This window comes from Entelurus aequoreus, linkage group LG23, assembly GCF_033978785.1.
Source record: "Entelurus aequoreus isolate RoL-2023_Sb linkage group LG23, RoL_Eaeq_v1.1, whole genome shotgun sequence".
Lineage (NCBI taxonomy): Eukaryota > Metazoa > Chordata > Actinopteri > Syngnathiformes > Syngnathidae > Entelurus > Entelurus aequoreus.
In genome coordinates this window covers 42,018,748-42,035,745 of record NC_084753.1, presented here as the reverse complement: position 1 = coordinate 42,035,745, position 16,998 = coordinate 42,018,748, and the positions used below count along the sequence as shown (strand labels likewise).

The 16,998-nt window shown below is 31.2% G+C and overlaps 2 protein-coding genes across 3 annotated transcripts in view; both read right to left on the bottom strand.

Moving 5' to 3' along the window:
- Positions 1-16,998, bottom strand: part of LOC133640799 (dynactin subunit 1-like) — a 268,257-nt gene that overhangs the window by 76,385 nt on the left and 174,874 nt on the right. The gene's annotated exons all lie outside the window — the stretch shown is intronic.
- Positions 7,223-16,998, bottom strand: part of LOC133640996 (probable N-acetyltransferase camello) — a 10,580-nt gene continuing 804 nt past the window's right edge. Inside the window, exons 3-4 of one of the 2 annotated variants that reach the window (XM_062034767.1) lie at positions 14,959-15,059; positions 7,223-10,250 (exon numbers count right to left, since the gene is read on the bottom strand). In XM_062034767.1, coding sequence (XP_061890751.1) covers positions 9,559-10,233 — 675 coding nt within the window. In that variant the 5' untranslated portion in view covers positions 10,234-10,250; positions 14,959-15,059 and the 3' untranslated portion in view covers positions 7,223-9,558. The remainder of the gene's footprint in view (positions 10,251-14,958; positions 15,060-16,998) is intronic. The other variant, XM_062034769.1, reaches the window with a different exon arrangement.

The following is a 16,998-nucleotide window of genomic DNA, read 5'->3' as shown; positions in this document are numbered from 1 at the left end:
AAAAATAGCTCAAATAGCAGCACTTACCAGTGAGCTGCCTCTATTTTTTAAATTGTATTTATTTACTAGCAAGCTGGTCTCGCTTTGCCCGACATTTTTAATTCTAAGAGAGACAAAACTCAAATAGAATTTGAAAATCCAAGAAAATATTTTAAAGACTTGGTCTTCACTTGTTTAAATAAATTCATTAATTTTTTTACTTTGCTTCTTATAACTTTCAGAAAGACAAATTTAGAGAAAAAATACAACCTTAAAAATGATTTTAGGATTTTTAAACACGTATACCTTTTTACCTTTTAAATTCCTTCCTCTTCTTTCCTGACAATTTAAATCAATGTTCAAGTAAATGTATTTTTTTTATTGTAAAGAATAATAAATACATTTTAATTTAATTCTTCATTTTAGCTTCTGTTTTTTCGACGAAGAATATTTGTGAAATATTTCTTCAAACTTATTATGATTAAAATTCAAAAAAATTATTCTGGCAAAACTAGAAAATCTGTAGAATCAAATTTAAATCTTGTTTCCAAGTCTTTTGAATTTATTTTAAAATTTTTGTTCTGGAAAATCTAGAAGAAATAATGATTTGTCTTTGTTAGAAATATAGCTTGGTCCAATTTGTTATATATTCTAACAAAGTGTAGATTGGATTTTAACCTATTTAAAACATGTCATCAAAATTCTAAAATTAATCTTAATCAGGAAAAATTACTAATGATGTTCCATAAATTATTTTTTTAAGTTTTTGTCTTCTTTTTTTCGGTTGAATTTAGAATTTTAAAGATTCGAAATTGAAGATAAACTATGTTTCAAAATGTAATTGTCATTTTTTTCGTGTTTTCTCCTCTTTTAAACCGTTCAATTAAGTGTAAATATCATTAATTATTAATAATAACATAGAGGTAAAGGTAAATTGAGCAAATTGGCTATTTCTGGCAATTTATTGAAGTGTGTATCAAACTGGTAGCCCTTCGCATTAATCAGTACCCAAGAAGTAGCTCTTGGTTTCAAAAAGGTTGGTGACCCCTGATGTACACTGACTACTTTACGTTGTACCAAAGTGTCATATTGTCCCATTAAGAGATATATTGACTAATATGTATACAGGAGGGATATTTAACTGAATAGTTGGGGGTATATTTCCAGAAAGCTAAGGACCGAGGGGCCGGACTTCTTCCTTCACTATTAGTCTTATACAGTAGACATTTGATATTGTCAGCTTTACAGAGGCACTCAGCTATTTCTTATTCTTATTCACATGATTCGGTCCGATTCAGAATTGACTCTGGATTCAAAATCACTACTTTTTAATAACATTGGGTGCCAGTTCTGTAATTAACTACATTCCTCCTTAAAAAAGATAAACACGTTTGGGAAAAAAAACTGTTTTGTTTTTTTAATTTACCCAAACAATAAATACAGTCAAATACAAATAAGGTAACCAGAAAAGTATCCCACACTTCTCTTTTCTAAAGTAAATGTGTAGAGCAGATATAGATCGTCTACATCAGGGGTGTCAAACTTGTTTTCATTGAGGGCCACACCGCAGTCATGGCTGCCATTAGAGGGCCGCTTGTAACAGTAAATAATTCATGAATTTGCCTGTGAATTGGATTATTTTAGTTCTTTTTTTTTTTTTTTTTTACATACAGTGTAAAAAAAAATCTGTGAATAATACTACTGTTTTTTTTTTTTTAAGGAAAAAATGGCAGCTTAGTTGCCAGACTTTTACTGTAAAATATATGGTTATTTTTTTAACAATAGAAAACATTTTTTTACATTTTATTTCGGTACCTCAGCTGCCAGTTTTTTACCACAATAAAATGTGGTACCGCTATTCCATTTACAGTAATACACCGTAAAAACGTCAACTGTGGATTTTACAGTTAAAAAAAAACAAAAAAAAACTCAGTCGACAGAATTGTACTGTAAAAAAAAAACAAAAAAACTTACAGTAACATGCTGTAAAAACCACTGTAAATTTTACAGTAAAATCTATTGGTCATTTTTAGGGATGTCCGATAATATCGGCCTGCCGATATTATCGGCCGATAAATGCGTTAAAATGTAATATCGGAAATTATCGGTATCGGTTTTTTTGTTGTTGTTTTTTTTTTTTTAAATTAAATCAACATAAAAAACACAAGATACACTTACAATTAGTGCACCAACCCAAAAAACCTCCCTCCCCCCATTTCTTTCTGTTATCAATATTCTGGTTCCTACATTATATATCAATATATATCAATACAGTCTGCAAGGGATACAGTCCGTAAGCACACATGATTGTGCGTGCTACTGCTCCACTAATAGTACTAACCTTTAACAGTTAATTTTACTCATTTTCATTAATTACTAGATTCTATGTAACTGCTTTTATATTGTTGTACTTTCTTTTTTATTCAAGAAAATGTTTTTAATTTAGTTATCTTATTTTATTATTATTATTAAAAAGTACCTTATCTTCACCATACCTGGTTGTCCAAATTAGACATAATAATGTGTTAATTCCACGACTGCATATATCGGTTGATATCGGTATCGGTAATTAAAGAGTTGGACAATATCGGAATATCGGCAAAAAGCCATTATCGGACATCCCTAGTCATTTTCATAGTGTACAAATTGTTGGATAACTTGCTTCGAAATCATAAGTTAAGCAGATATTTAAGTATTTATTTGAATTTTTAATTTAAAAAATATTTTAATTCCTGTCAAAAAGAAAAAAAACAACTAATACTTTTAATAATAAAGTAAAGAAAGAAAATATAAGGTGTTTTATTGACACAAATTATTTCCAGGCTTTTGTGGGCCGGATAAATTGACGTGGAGGGCCAGATTTGGCCCGCGGGCTTTGAGTTTGACACCCGTGATCTAAAGTTAAAGTACCACTAGGGGTGTAAAGGTACGTGTATTTGCATTGAACTGTTTCGGTACGGGGGTGCCGGTTCGGTTCGGAGGTGTACCGAACGAGTTTCCACACCGACATATTAAGTAGCGTAACGCACGTTGTGTAAACAATGCACAGCGAGGCACAACACACGGCATGCTAGCAGTTAACGGGCTAGGACAGACTGACCACACGTCCTCTTTTCACCGGACATGTCCTCTTTTGCGGAGCTGTCAGGGCGGAGTTTCTTACATGCCTCAAATGTCCGGCATTTTGAGTTAGGGTTGCGTGTATTTTCAATGTACGTTCAGGGTTAAGAAGGGGTTAAAAACAAAACAAACAGCAGCATTGGTGAGGGAGGGGCAGAGACAGAGAGAGAGAGTTATGATAAACGCGCATGCGTCGCCAGACTCTGCTTTTTATCCATAGATTTATCACATTTAATTGTTTATTATCTATAGCAGGGGTGTCAAACGTGTGCCGTTTGCGGCCCACAGCTAATGTTTTAAAGGCCCACGGCACATTCTAAAAATACTATTCAAATAAACAAAAACATAACAAAAGTGAAATAAAAAAGCTTAAAAGGTGAAATGTCATTTAGACAAAGTTGCAATGTTGACTAATAAAACAAAGCTGCTTTTTTTTGTCTTTCAAACTGTCATTGCTCAAAACATAATATTGAATCAAAATCAACGTTATTATGAATTATTGACCTATCCAAGGTTCCCATTACTTCACATCAATTATTACACTAAGGAAAATATTTTTGGTGGAAGATTTTGCAAATTTGGTAAATAAATAACACAAAAATGTATATTTTGTTGTTTTCTTACTGTACCGAAAATGAACCGAACCGTGACCTCTAAACCGAGGTACGTACCGAACCGACATTTTTGTGTACCGTTACACCCCTAATTAACGGTGTTACACCATACTTGCCAACCCTCCCGTTTTTAGCGGGAGAATCTCGATATTCAGCGCCTCTCCCGACAGAGATTTTCTCCCGACAAACTCCGGGTATTCAGCCGGAGCTGGAGGCCACGCCCCCTCCCCTGCCCAAAGACGTCATAACATCTAGGGCTTTTAGAGAGTGCACAACTGCGCACACGACAAGGAGACGAAGCAGAAGAACGAGGAAATTACAGATGTGGCGGCCGAAATGATATACTCATCATGAACGGAGAAGTTAAACAGGATACTGCCATCTAATGGATAGCCACTGGAACACTGAAATTCAAGTTTTTTGTTTTTTTTTCTATGTAAATAAAATAAAAAAATATATTAAAAAAAAATAGATATATATATAGCTAGAATTCACTGAAAGTCAAGTATTTCATACATATATATATATGAAATATATATGAAATACTCGAGTTGGTGAATTCTAGCTGTAAATAACCAAGCCCCCAACCACGCCCCCAAACACCCCGATATTCCGATATTGTCCAACTCTTTAATTACCGATACCGATATCAACCGATATATGCAGTCGTGGAATTAACACATTATTATGCCTAATTTGGACAACCAGGTATGGTGAAGATAAGGTACTTTTTAAAAAATTTAGTAAAATAAGATAAATAAATTAAAAACATTTTCTTGAATAAAAAAGAAAGTACAACAATATAAAAACAGTTACATAGAAACTAGTAATGAATGAAAATAAGTAAAATTAACTGTTAAAGGTTAGTACTATTAGTGGACCAGCAGCACGCACAATCATGTGTGCTTACGGACTGTATCCCGTGCAGACTGTATTGATATATATTGATATATAATGTAGGAAGCAGAATATTAATAACAGAAAGAAACAACCTTTTTGTGTGAATGAGTGTAAATGGGGTGGGTTGGTGCACTAATTGTAAGTGTATCTTGTGTTTTTTATGTTGATTTAAATTTAAAAATAAAAAAATAAAAAAATAAAAACGATACCGATAATAAAAAAAACGATACCGATAATTTCCGATATTACATTTTAATGCATATATCGGCCGATAATATTGGCAGGCCGATATTATCGGACATCTCTAATCAAAAATACTGAAATTTCACGATATAGTGAATTTGCAAACAGCTAAAATTATACACAAAGCAAACTAAGACCTGCTAGCTGAGAATATACAACAATTCTTCTCAACAAAAGAGGAGGAATATAATCTTAGAGAGAAAATTAATTAAGTAAGAAAATAAGAAAGTAAAGAAAGAAAATATAGAGGTATTTTATTGACAAATTATTACCAGGCTATTGTGCGCCATGTAAAATGAGGCGGAGGGCCAGATGTGGCCCGCGGGCCTTCAGTTTGACACCTGTGATGTAAATGAATGACAAATGAAAATAAACCTTGCTGCTGGGCCGTTTAGGATGAGCACATATTTTGGAGAAAAGGTGAGGATTTAAAGAGCAGAGATGTTGACAAGAAAGTGTCATTAGGAGTGATTTAGCAGCTGTCACACTCACAGGAGGACACTCCCTAAGCTAGCTGCTTAGCCTCGGCAGCTGCCTGCTCCAGCACGTTAAACCCCCACAGGCGTCTAAACGCCGCTCAATGCCTTTTATGGAACTCAACGGTCCTTCTGCCTGGACAAAAACAGCCTCAGCTTACCTGCTTTTATCCGTGAATCAGGCTCGCTGCTCGGCTTCGACCACTCTCATTCATCCATCCATCCATCCATGGAGGTCTGAGCGCGGTGGACCTGCTGAGGTGTCCGAGGTGATGCCTGAGCAGAGCGGGATGGGACAAGAAACTAAATGTTTCCAAATAAACGATTAAAACATCATTTTTTATTTTTTTTTGGAATGAAATTATGGAATGTAACAAACACTTCCAAATGTCCGCATTGTATCTACTTAAACATCGTTTATTTGTTGCCAGGCAAACTTCATAAAGCTCAGCCTAAAAGGCCAATTAAAAAAATGCAAGTCATCCGCGCCAATTATTGTCAATGAATGACGAAGGAATGATTAATATATCATTAATGGGACAAGCGGTAGAAAAACGGATGGATGGATACAAGAGTATGTGAGTATATTGTTTACTTCTTACAAGTTTTGTAATCATTTATAAATATCAAACAGCTAAAATGAGCCAAACATGGATAAGTGTGGAGAATGTTTTGCATTTTTTTCCCCATCATGCACTCTAATGGATTTAATATGGTGGCATTTAGATCTTTTTTGTAGTGTTTGGACGTTTTTCATACTATTCACAATGTTGAGGGTGTGTTATGTGCGACCATGAGTGTTGACTTTTATGTAGATTTTTTTTTGCACCATGACTAGGGAAGGTTGTTTGAATTGTGTCATATAAATTGTGTTTTACGAGACTTTTGCATTTTTCCCCATCATGCACTCTAATGGATTTAAATGGGTGTGATTTTGAATGTTTTTGTAGTGTTTGGACGTTTTTCATAATATTCACAATGTTTGGGTTGTGTTAAGTGTGTTTACTTTTATGTAGATTTTTGTGCACCATGACTAGGGAAGGTTGTTTGGATTTTGTCACATAAATTCTGTTTTAAGATTGTTTCGCATTTTTTCCAAAACAGATCTAAATGGGTGTAATTTAGAAAACTTGTATGGTGTTTGGACGTTTTTCATAATACCCACAATATTTAGGTTATGTTATGTGTGTTGACCTTTATGTAGGTTTTTTTTGCACCATGACTCGGGAAGGTTGTTTTTCATAATATCTACAATGTTTAGGTTGTGTTATGTGTGTTTACTTTTATGTATATTTTTTTTCACCATGACTAGGGAAGGTTGTTTGGATTTTGTCATATAAATTCTGTTTAAAGATTGTTTTGCATTTTATCCAAAACAGATCTAAATGGGTGTAATTTAGAAAACTTTTATGGTTTGGACGTTTTTCATAATACCCACAATATTTAGGTTATGTTATGTGTGTTGACCTTTATGTAGGTTTTTTTTGCACCATGACTCGGGAAGGTTGTTTTTCATAATATCTACAATGTTTAGGTTGTGTTATGTGTGACCATGTGTGTTGACCTTTAAGTGTTTTTTTTTGCACCATGACTAGGGAAGGTTGTTTGGATTGTGTCATATAAATTGTGTTTTAAGAATGTTTTGCATTTTTCCCTATCATGCACTCTAATGGATTTAAATGGGTGTAATTTTGGAAAAAAATGTCATGGTGTTTGGATGTTTTTCATAATATTCACAATGTTTAGGTTGTGTTATGTGTGACCATGTGTGTTGACCTTTATGTAGGGTTTTTTTGCACCATGACTAGGGAAGGTTATTGGATTGTGTCATATAAATTGTGTTTTAAGATTATTTTGCATTTTTCCCAAAACAGATTTAAATGGGTGTAATTTTGAAAATTTTTATGGTGTTTGGACGTTTTTCATAATACCCACAATATTTAGGTTGTGTTGTGTGTGACCATGTGTGTTGACATTTATGTAGGTTTTTTTTTTGCACCATGACTAGGGAAGGTTGTTTGGATTATGTCATATAAATTGTATTTTAAGATTATTTTGCATTTTTCCCAAAACAGATTTAAATGGGTGTAATTTTGAAAAGTTTTATGGTGTTTGGACGTTTTTCAATAATATCCACAATGTTTAGGGTGTGTTATGTGTGACCATGTGTGTTGACCTTTATGTAGGTTTTTTTTTTGCACCATGACTAGGGAAGGTTGTTTGGATTGTGTCATATAACGTGTGTTTTAAGTTTATTTTGCATTTTTCCCTATCATGCACTCTAATGGATTTAAATGGGTGTATTTTGTTATGGTGCTTAGACGTTTTTCATAATATCCACAATATCTAGGTTGTGTTATGTGTGACCATGTGTGTTGACCTTTATGTAGGGTTTTTTGCACCATGACTAGGGGAAGGTTATTGGATTGTGTCATATAAATTGTGTTTTAAGATTATTTTGCATTTTTCCCAAAACAGATTTAAATGGGTGTAATTTTGAAAAGTTTTATGGTGTTTGGACGTTTTTCATGATATCCACAATGTTTAGGGTGTGTTATGTGTGACCATGTGTGTTGACCTTTATGTAGGTTTTTTTTTGCACCATGACTAGGGAAGGTTGTTTGGATTGTGTCATATAACGTGTGTTTTAAGTTTATTTTGCATTTTTCCCTATCATGCACTCTAATGGATTTAAATGGGTGTAATTTTGTTATGGTGCTTAGACGTTTTTCATAATATCCACAATATTTAGCTTGTGTTATGTGTGACTATGTGTGTTGACCTTTATGTAGGTTTTTTATGCACCATGACTAGGGAAGGTTGTTTGGATTGTGTCATAAGTGGTGTTTTAAGACTGTTTTGCATTTTTCCCAAAACGGATTATATAAATGGGTGTAATTTAGAAACGTTTTATGGTGTTTGGACGTTTTTCATAAAACCCACAATGTTTAGGTTGTGTTACATGTGACCATGTGTGTTGACCTTTATATAGGTTTTTGTGCACCATGACTCGGGAAGGTTGTTTTTCATAATATCTACAATGTTTAGGTTGTGTTATGTGTGACCATGTGTGTTGACCTTTAAGTGTTTTTTTGCACCATGACTAAGGAAGGTTGTTTGGATTGTGTCATATAAGTTGTGTTTTGCATTTTTCCCACCATACACTGTAACGGATTTAAATGGGCGCAATTTAGACATTTTTTTATGGTGTTTGGACGTTTTTCATAATATCCACAATGTTTAGGGTGTGTTATGTGTGACCATGTGTGTTGACCTTTTATGTAGGTTTTTGTGCACCATGACTAGGGAAGGTTGTTTGGATTGTGTCATATAAATTGTGTTTTGCATTTTTCCCACCATACACTCTAATGGCTTTAAATGGGCACAATTTAGAAAAGTTTTATGGTGTTTGGACGTTATTCATAATATCCACAATGTTTAGGGTGTGTTATGTGTGACCATGTGTGTTGACCTTTTATGTAGGTTTTTGTGCACCATGACTAGGGAAGGTTGTTTGGATGGTGTCATATAAGTTGTGTTTTATGAGTGTTTTGCATTTTTCCCCATCATGCACTGTAATGGATTTAAATGGGTGTGATTTTGAATTTTTTTGTAGTGTTTGGACATTTTTCATAATATTCACAATGTTTAGGTTGTGTTATGTGTGACCATGTGTGTTGACCTTTATGTAGATTTTTTTTTTGCACCATGACTAGGGAAGGTTGTTTGGATTGTGTCATATAAATTGTGTTTTAAGAATGCTTTGCATTTTCCCCATCATGCACTCTTAACGGATTTAAACGGGTGTAATTGTGAATTATTTTTATGGTGTTTGGATGTCATAATATCCACAATATTTAGGTTGTGTTATGTGTGACCATGTGTGTTGACTTTTATGTAGATTTTTTGCGCACCATGACTAGGGAAGGTTGTTTGGATTGTATCATATAAGTTGTGTTTTATGAGTGTTTTGCATTTTTCCCCATCATGCACTGTAATGGATTTAAATGGGTGTGATTTTGAATTTTTTTGTAGTGTTTGGACATTTTTCATAATATTCACAATGTTTAGGGTGTGTTATGTGTGACCATGTGTGTTGACTTTTATGTAGATTTTTTTTTGCACCATGACTAGGGAAGGTTGTTTGGATTGTGTCATATAAATTCCCATTTGAATGTGATTGACAACATGTGAGTCGCGGCACAGTTCTGTGGAAGTTTTTTCCCTCAGTTCCCTTTCTTGTCTTTCTGCAAATCCAGTCTGTACTCCAAGAGGGAGAAGTTAATGAGCTTGTGGGCGACCTCAGGAAGGACAAACTGCCGCACCTTGTCGTAGCCCATGTGCTCGTAGAGCTTCTGAGCGTCCGTCTGGACCACGGAGGTGTAGAGGAGGACGGCGGCGTAGCCTCGCCGGCGGGTAAAGTCCGACACCGTCCGACACAGCGCCTTGGCCACGCCCCTGCCGCGGTGACTGCGCCGCACGGACATGCGCTTCAGCTCCAGGCAGCCGGGGGCGCTCTGGCTGGGCAGACAGGCCACCATGCCCACCACCCGCCCGTCGCTCTCCGCCACCCAGAAGCAGGAGTCCTTGCCCGCCATGTAGGTCTCGCCGATGCTGTCCAGGTCCAGCTTGAACGACGTCTCGATGTAGCTATTGAACATGTGGACCACCAGCTGGCGGGCGGCGGCCATCAGCAGCGTGACGGCGAGGACGGGCAGCAGGAAGGACTTGGAGCTGGTCAGGAGGGCGCAGAAGGTGACCATGAGCACCATCTGGGTGAGCGGCTGCTTGAGGAGGTGCACGAAGGACGCGGGCACGTGCTCGCTCATGCCCAGCGTGAAGAGCTCCTTCACCGTCTCCGCGTCGTCCTCGCAGTACTTCCGGATCTGGACGCCGGCCATCGCTCAGCACGGGAAGTCTAAATGTGAGACACAAAGTACTTATTGCACAGTTTCTTATGTTACAGCTGGAATCAATTCATGTTTGTCCTCAAAATTCTACACACAATACCCCCTAATGACAACGTAACAGGTTTTTTTTTACCTTCACCCAAATGTCTATATTTTTTTATTGTTTGCAAATAGTTTTGAATTGAAAGAAAATAGTTTTTACACTAGTGAATCACTTTTCTACTTGCAGAAAATAGTTTTTTTTAACTAGCAAATCGTTTTTTAATTTTATTTTATATTATTTATTTTTTATATTGTCTCTGTATTGGTTTTCTATTCATTTATTCTTTGTTTTTATTCAGTCATTGGTGTAGCATAATATTGTTTTTAATATTGTTTTTAATATTGTTTTTAATATTGTTTTTAATATTTTTTTTAACATGGCTGTGCAGCACTTTGGAAACGTTCTTGTTGTGTAAATGTGCTATATAAATAAAGTGGATTGGATTGGATTGATAATTGAAGAAAAAAAAAATTATTCTTGCAAATGTTTTGTTTTTCTTTGCAGATTTTTTATTATTATTTGCAAATAGTTTTGTATTTAAAGAAAATCGTTTTCATACTTGCAGATAGCTTTGTACTTGCAAAAAAAAGTTTATTTTACTAGTTGATCATTTTTTTTAATTGAAGAAAATAATTTTTATACTTGCAATTCGCTTTTTTACACAAATAAAATATTTTTTCCAAATTGGAACCCTTTTTTTTTTTTTAAGAAAATTGTTTTTATATTTACTTGCAGAAAAAAAAATTTTTTTTACTTGCGAATCGTTTTTGTATTCATATAAACTTTTTTACTTGCAAATCGCTGTATTACTTTACTATTAACGTTTTTTTTACTTTTGTTTTTATACTTTTGTCTTGTTTTTTTTTTAATTAAAGAGAATTGTTTTTATACTTGCGGATTGTTTTTTTTAATTACAGTTTTTTTTTTTTTTAAACCTGGAATCGTTTTTTTTATTTCAAGGAAATTGTTTTTATACTTACTTACTTGCAGAAAAAAAAATGTTTTGTTACATACAAATTGTTTTTTTAATGGAATTTTTTTTAAATATATATACTATTGTATCATTTTTTTAATTAAAGAGAATTGTTTTTATACTTGCGAATCGTTTTTTTACTCACAGAAAATATATATATTTTTACCTGGAATCGTTTTATTTGAAAGAAATTGTTTTTATACTTGTGAATAGTTTTTTACTTGCAGAAAATGTTTTTTATTTACTAGCGAATCGTTTTTGTACACAGAAAAAACTTTTTTTACTTGCAGAAAATATTTTTACTTGCGAATCGTTGTTTTACTTCTTTTTATACTTGCAAATCGTTTTTTACTTGCAGAAAATTGTTTTTATACTTTTGTATAATTGTTTTTAATGAAAGAGAATTGTTTTTATACTTGTGGATTGTTTTTTTACTTACAGAATTTTTTTTTCAAACCTGGAATCGTTTTTTGTATTTCAAGGAAATTGCTTTTATACTTTTGAATTGTTTATTATTGCAGAAAATAGTTTTGTTACTTTTATATCGTTTTTTTTTAATTAAAGATCATTTATTTATACTTCGGAATCATCTTTTTTACTTACAAGAAATATATATATATATATATATATATATATATATATATATATATATATATATATATATATATATATATATATATATATATATATATATATATATAACTGGAATCGTTTTATTTGAAGGAAATTGTTTTTATATTTTTATTGCTTTTTACTTGCAAATATATTTTTTTTTAGCTGCTGAAAATTGTTTATATACTTTTGTATCCTTTTTTTAATTAAAGACAATCGTTTTTTTACTTACAGAAAATATATATTTTTTCCTGGAATCGTTTTATTTGAAGGAAATTGTGTTTATACTTGTAAATAGTTTTTTACTTTCAGAAAACGTTTTTTTTTACTTGCCAATATTTTTTTTTCATTAAAGAAAATTGTTTTATACTTGCAAATCATTTTTTTTTACTTTGTAGAAAATATTTTTTTAATTTACAAATCTTTTTTTATTTGAAGAATTTTTTTTTATACTTGTGAAGAGTTTTTTTATTTGCAGAAAAACGTTTTTTATTTACTTGCGAATCGTTTTCGTATTCAGATAAAAAAATGTTTACTTGCAGAAAATATTTTTACTTGCAAATCGTTGTTTTACTCGTTTTTATACCTGCAAATCGTTTTTTACTTGTAGAAAATTGTTTGTATACTTTTGTATCGTTTTTTTAATTAAAGAGAATTGTTTTTATACTTGCGGATTGTTTTTTTACTTACAGGATTTTTTTTTTTTCAAACCTGGAATTGTTTTTTTATTTCAAGTAAATTGTTTTCATACTTGTGAATTGTTTATTATTGCAGAAAATAGCTTTGTTACTTTTATATCGTTTTTTTAAATTAAAGATAATTTTTTTATACTTGCGAATCATTTTTTTACTTACAAAATATATATATATATATAAATATATATATATTTACCTGGAATCGTTTTATTTGAAGGAAATTGTTTTTATACTTGTGAATTGCTTTTTACTTGCAAGTATAGACTTTTTTTAATTTAAGAAAATTGCTTATATACTTTTGTATCCTTTTTTTAAGTAAAGACTATCGTTTCTTTACTTACAGAAAATATTTATATTTTTACCTGGAATCGTTTTATTTGAAGGAAATTGTTTTTATACTTGTAAATTGTTTTTTTTACTTTCAGAAAACTTTTTTTTAAAAAACTTAACCTAAATCTTTTCTTTTTTAATTGAAGAAAAACATTTTTATACTTGCAAATTTTTATTTTTTTTCACTTTGTAGAAAATGTTTTTTTAATTTGCAAATAGTTTTTTATTTTAAGACATTTTTTTTTATACTTGTGAATAGTTTTTTTTACTTGGAGAAAAACTTATTTTATTTACTAGCGAATCGTTTCTGTACACAGAAAAAACTTGTTTTATTTGCAGAAAATATATTTACTTGCGGATCGTTGTTTTACTTGCAGAAAATTGTTTTTATACTTTTGTATCATTTTTTTTAATTAAAAGGAATTGTTTTTATACTTGCGGATTGTTTTTTTACTCACAGAATTTTTATTTTCAAACCTGGAATCGTTTTTTTATTTCAAGGAAATAGTTTTTATACTTGTGAATTGTTTATTTTTACAGAAAATAGTTTTGTTACTTTATATCGTTTTTTAAATTAAAAAAATTTTTTTTACACTTGCTAATCTTTTTTTTTTTACTTACAATATATATATATATATATATATATATATATATATATATATATATATATATATATATATATATATATATATATATATATGTATATATATATATATATATATATATATATATATATATATATATATATATTTTTTTTTTTTTTTTTTTTTTACCTGGAATCGTTTTATTTGAAGGAAATTGTTCTTATACTTGTGAATTGCTTTTTACTTGCAAATATTTATTTTTTTTAATTGAAGAAAAATTGTTTTATACTTGCAAATGTTTTTTTTAACTTGCAGAACAAGTTTTATTTTTACCTGCGAATTGAAAATTGCTTTTTCACTTTCAAGAAAATCTAATTTAAAACATTTGTGTGCACGTACAACACTTAGAACCTTTAGCATATCAGTATGTGGAATTAAATGATGGAATGGATTACGTAAAGAAGTTAAACATTGTACTGATATGATGCAGTTTAAGAGGTTGTTCAAAATAATAGTGTTTACAAAGTACAAAGAAGAACTATGAGAAATACTTTCAACCTTATTGAAAATAAGATATTCTTCATTTCAGTATGTTAATAATGACTGAATTAATTAATTACATATTACAAAACTGTTGTGTATACTAATTCACAGATGTTATTTTATTATAAAAAGGTCAGTAAATGAGCTTTGTTTCTTCCTACTCCTTTTCGGACATGAAGTAAAGTGAAATGATTTGAAACTGTGTTATGTATTATACTGTAAGTGTGTTCATGTTCAAAATAAACGAAAGAAAGAAAGAAAGAAAGAAAGAAAGAAAGAAAGAAGAATCTTTGCAAGTGAATCTAGCAAATTCACTTGGGAATCGTTTTTTAATTAAATAAACTATTTTTTCCCCCACTTTTGTGTGTTTTTGGAGTTTTGGCAGTAGTTTCCCTCCACATGTAATGATTAAAACACTTTAAAGGATATTTGTACTTCATGTATGCAAGCATCTAATATACTTCCGGCTTGAGGCTGCTGATTAATCTACGCAGTGCTGCCCCCTGGCGGGAGGCGGGTGTATCGCATCCCTCTGTTTTCACCTTCTTTTTGTGGACTTTTAGTGTCTGCACTGCAAGCACACCCTTTCACAATTGTGGGATGAATAAAGTCCGTCCATCTATTTATAAAAATAACAACATTGCAGCAAGGTGATTGTCCGCTGACCTCAAATCACTGCGGTCACGTGACATCACGTTGCCACAAAATACAACAGGCAACATTACTCCCCTTTAATATCACATTTCAACACATTTTCAGACACAATTATGACGATTCGTGCTGAAATGTGCAAGTCACCTTTGTAAATAAATCACGCGGATTAGCTAGCAGCTAGCATAGATGCTATGTCGTCACAGCGACCAAAACACGACTCGACCCAACTCCACGCGTGTAAATGCTTTAAAAACACACATAGAAGGCGAGATATTGACATACCTTTTCTTGTACTTGTGCTCAAAGAACCGGAAAAAAAGGGAGCAAAGTTCGAAATGAACTCATCGCGTCTTCCTGTTCTTGGGATGTGGTGCGTTCAGGGTCTACAACAACATGAGAAAAAAAAAAAAAGAAGGTCGTCTTGAACAAACATTACATGAGCCAAATATTGTCTCTCAAGAATAATTAAGGCCAAAGTACAAAATTGAGAGTAATTTTAGCAAATATTGCGGGGTTTTTTTGGGTTTTTTTTTTTAACAGAACGGAGTGAACATACCGGAAGTAGCTAGTGAGCGGACGACCTTGAATGCATCTTGGAAAAGCGACGTGATTTCGTCACCATGGTGACTGTGCGCGTGTGTTGACATTTAAAAATGTTATACTTGCAAATCGTTTTACTTGCAGAACAAGTTTTATTTCAAAAAAAAATTTCACTCGCAGAAAAAACGTTTTTTTTGTTGTTTTTTTTACACTTGTGAATCGTTTTTTTAATTGAATAAACAATTTTTTTCGACTTTTGTGTGTTTGTGGAGTTTTGGCAGTAGTTTCCCTCCACATGTAATGATTAAAACACGTTAAAAGGATATGGTCAGACACAATTATGACGATTTGTGCTGAAATGTGCAAGTGACGTTTGTAAATAAATGCCGCTATGTCGTCACAGCGACCAAAACACGATTAAACTCTACTCAATGCTTTAAAAAAAACAACAATATTTAGTGCATAAAAAATCAGTGTAAAAATATTCAATGTATAAAAATTCAGTGTATAAAAAATTTCAGTGTAAAAATATTCAGGGTATAAAAATTCAGGGTACAAAACAATTCAGTGTACAAAAAAATTCAGTGTATAAAAAAATTCAGTGTAAAAAATATTAAGTGTAAAAAAAATGTGTGTATAAAAATGCCATGTATAAAAATTAAGTGTAAAACAATTCAGGGTATAAAAAATCAGTGTAAAAAAATTCAGTGTATAAAAAAATCAGTGTAAAAATATTCAATGTATAAAAATTCAGTCTAAAAAATATTCAGGGTATAAAAAATCTGTGTAAAAAAATTCAGGGTATAAAAAAAATTCAGTGTATAAAAAAATCAGTCTAAAAATATTCAATGCATAAAATTTCAGTGTAAAAAATTCAGTATGTAAAAAAAATCAGTGTAAAAATATTCAATGTAAAAAAATTCAGTGTATAAAAAATTCAGTGTAAAACATATTCAGTGTAAAAAAAAATCTATGTATAAAAATTCCATGTATAAAAATTAAGTGTAAAACAATTCACGGTATAAAAAATCAGTGTAAAAAAATTCAGGGTATAAAAAAAATTCAGTGTATAAAAAAATCTGTCTAAAAATATTCAATGTATAAAATTTCTGTGTAAAAAATTCAGTATGTAAAAAAATCAGTGTAAAAATATTCAATGTATAAAAATTCAGTGTAAAAAATATTCAGTGTAAAAAAAAATCTGTGTATAAAAATTCCATGTATGAAAATTAAGTGTAAAACAATTCAGGGTATAAAAAATCTGTGTAAAAATATTCAATGGATAACATTTCTGTGTAAAAAATTCAGTATGTAAAAAAATCAGTGTAAAAATATTCAATGTATAAAAATTCAGTGTAAAAAATATTCAGTGTAAAAAAAAATCTGTGTATAAAAATTCCATGTATAAAAATTAAGTGTAAAACAATTCAGGGTATAAAAAATCAGTGTAAAAAAATTCAGGGTATAAAAAAAATCAGTCTAAAAATATTGAATGTATAACATTTCTGTGTAAAAAATTCAGTATGTAAAAAAATCAGTGTAAAAATATTCAATGTATAAAAATTCAGTGTATAAAAAAATTCAGTGTAAAAAAATATTCAGTGTAAAAAAAATCTATGTATAAAATTTCCATGTAAAAAAATTAAGTGTAAAACAATTCATGGTATAAAAAATCAGTGTAAAAAAATTCAGGGTATAAAAAAAATTCAGTGTATAAAAAAAATCTGTCTAAAAATATTCAATGTATAAAATCTCTGTGTAAAAAATTCAGTGTAAAATATA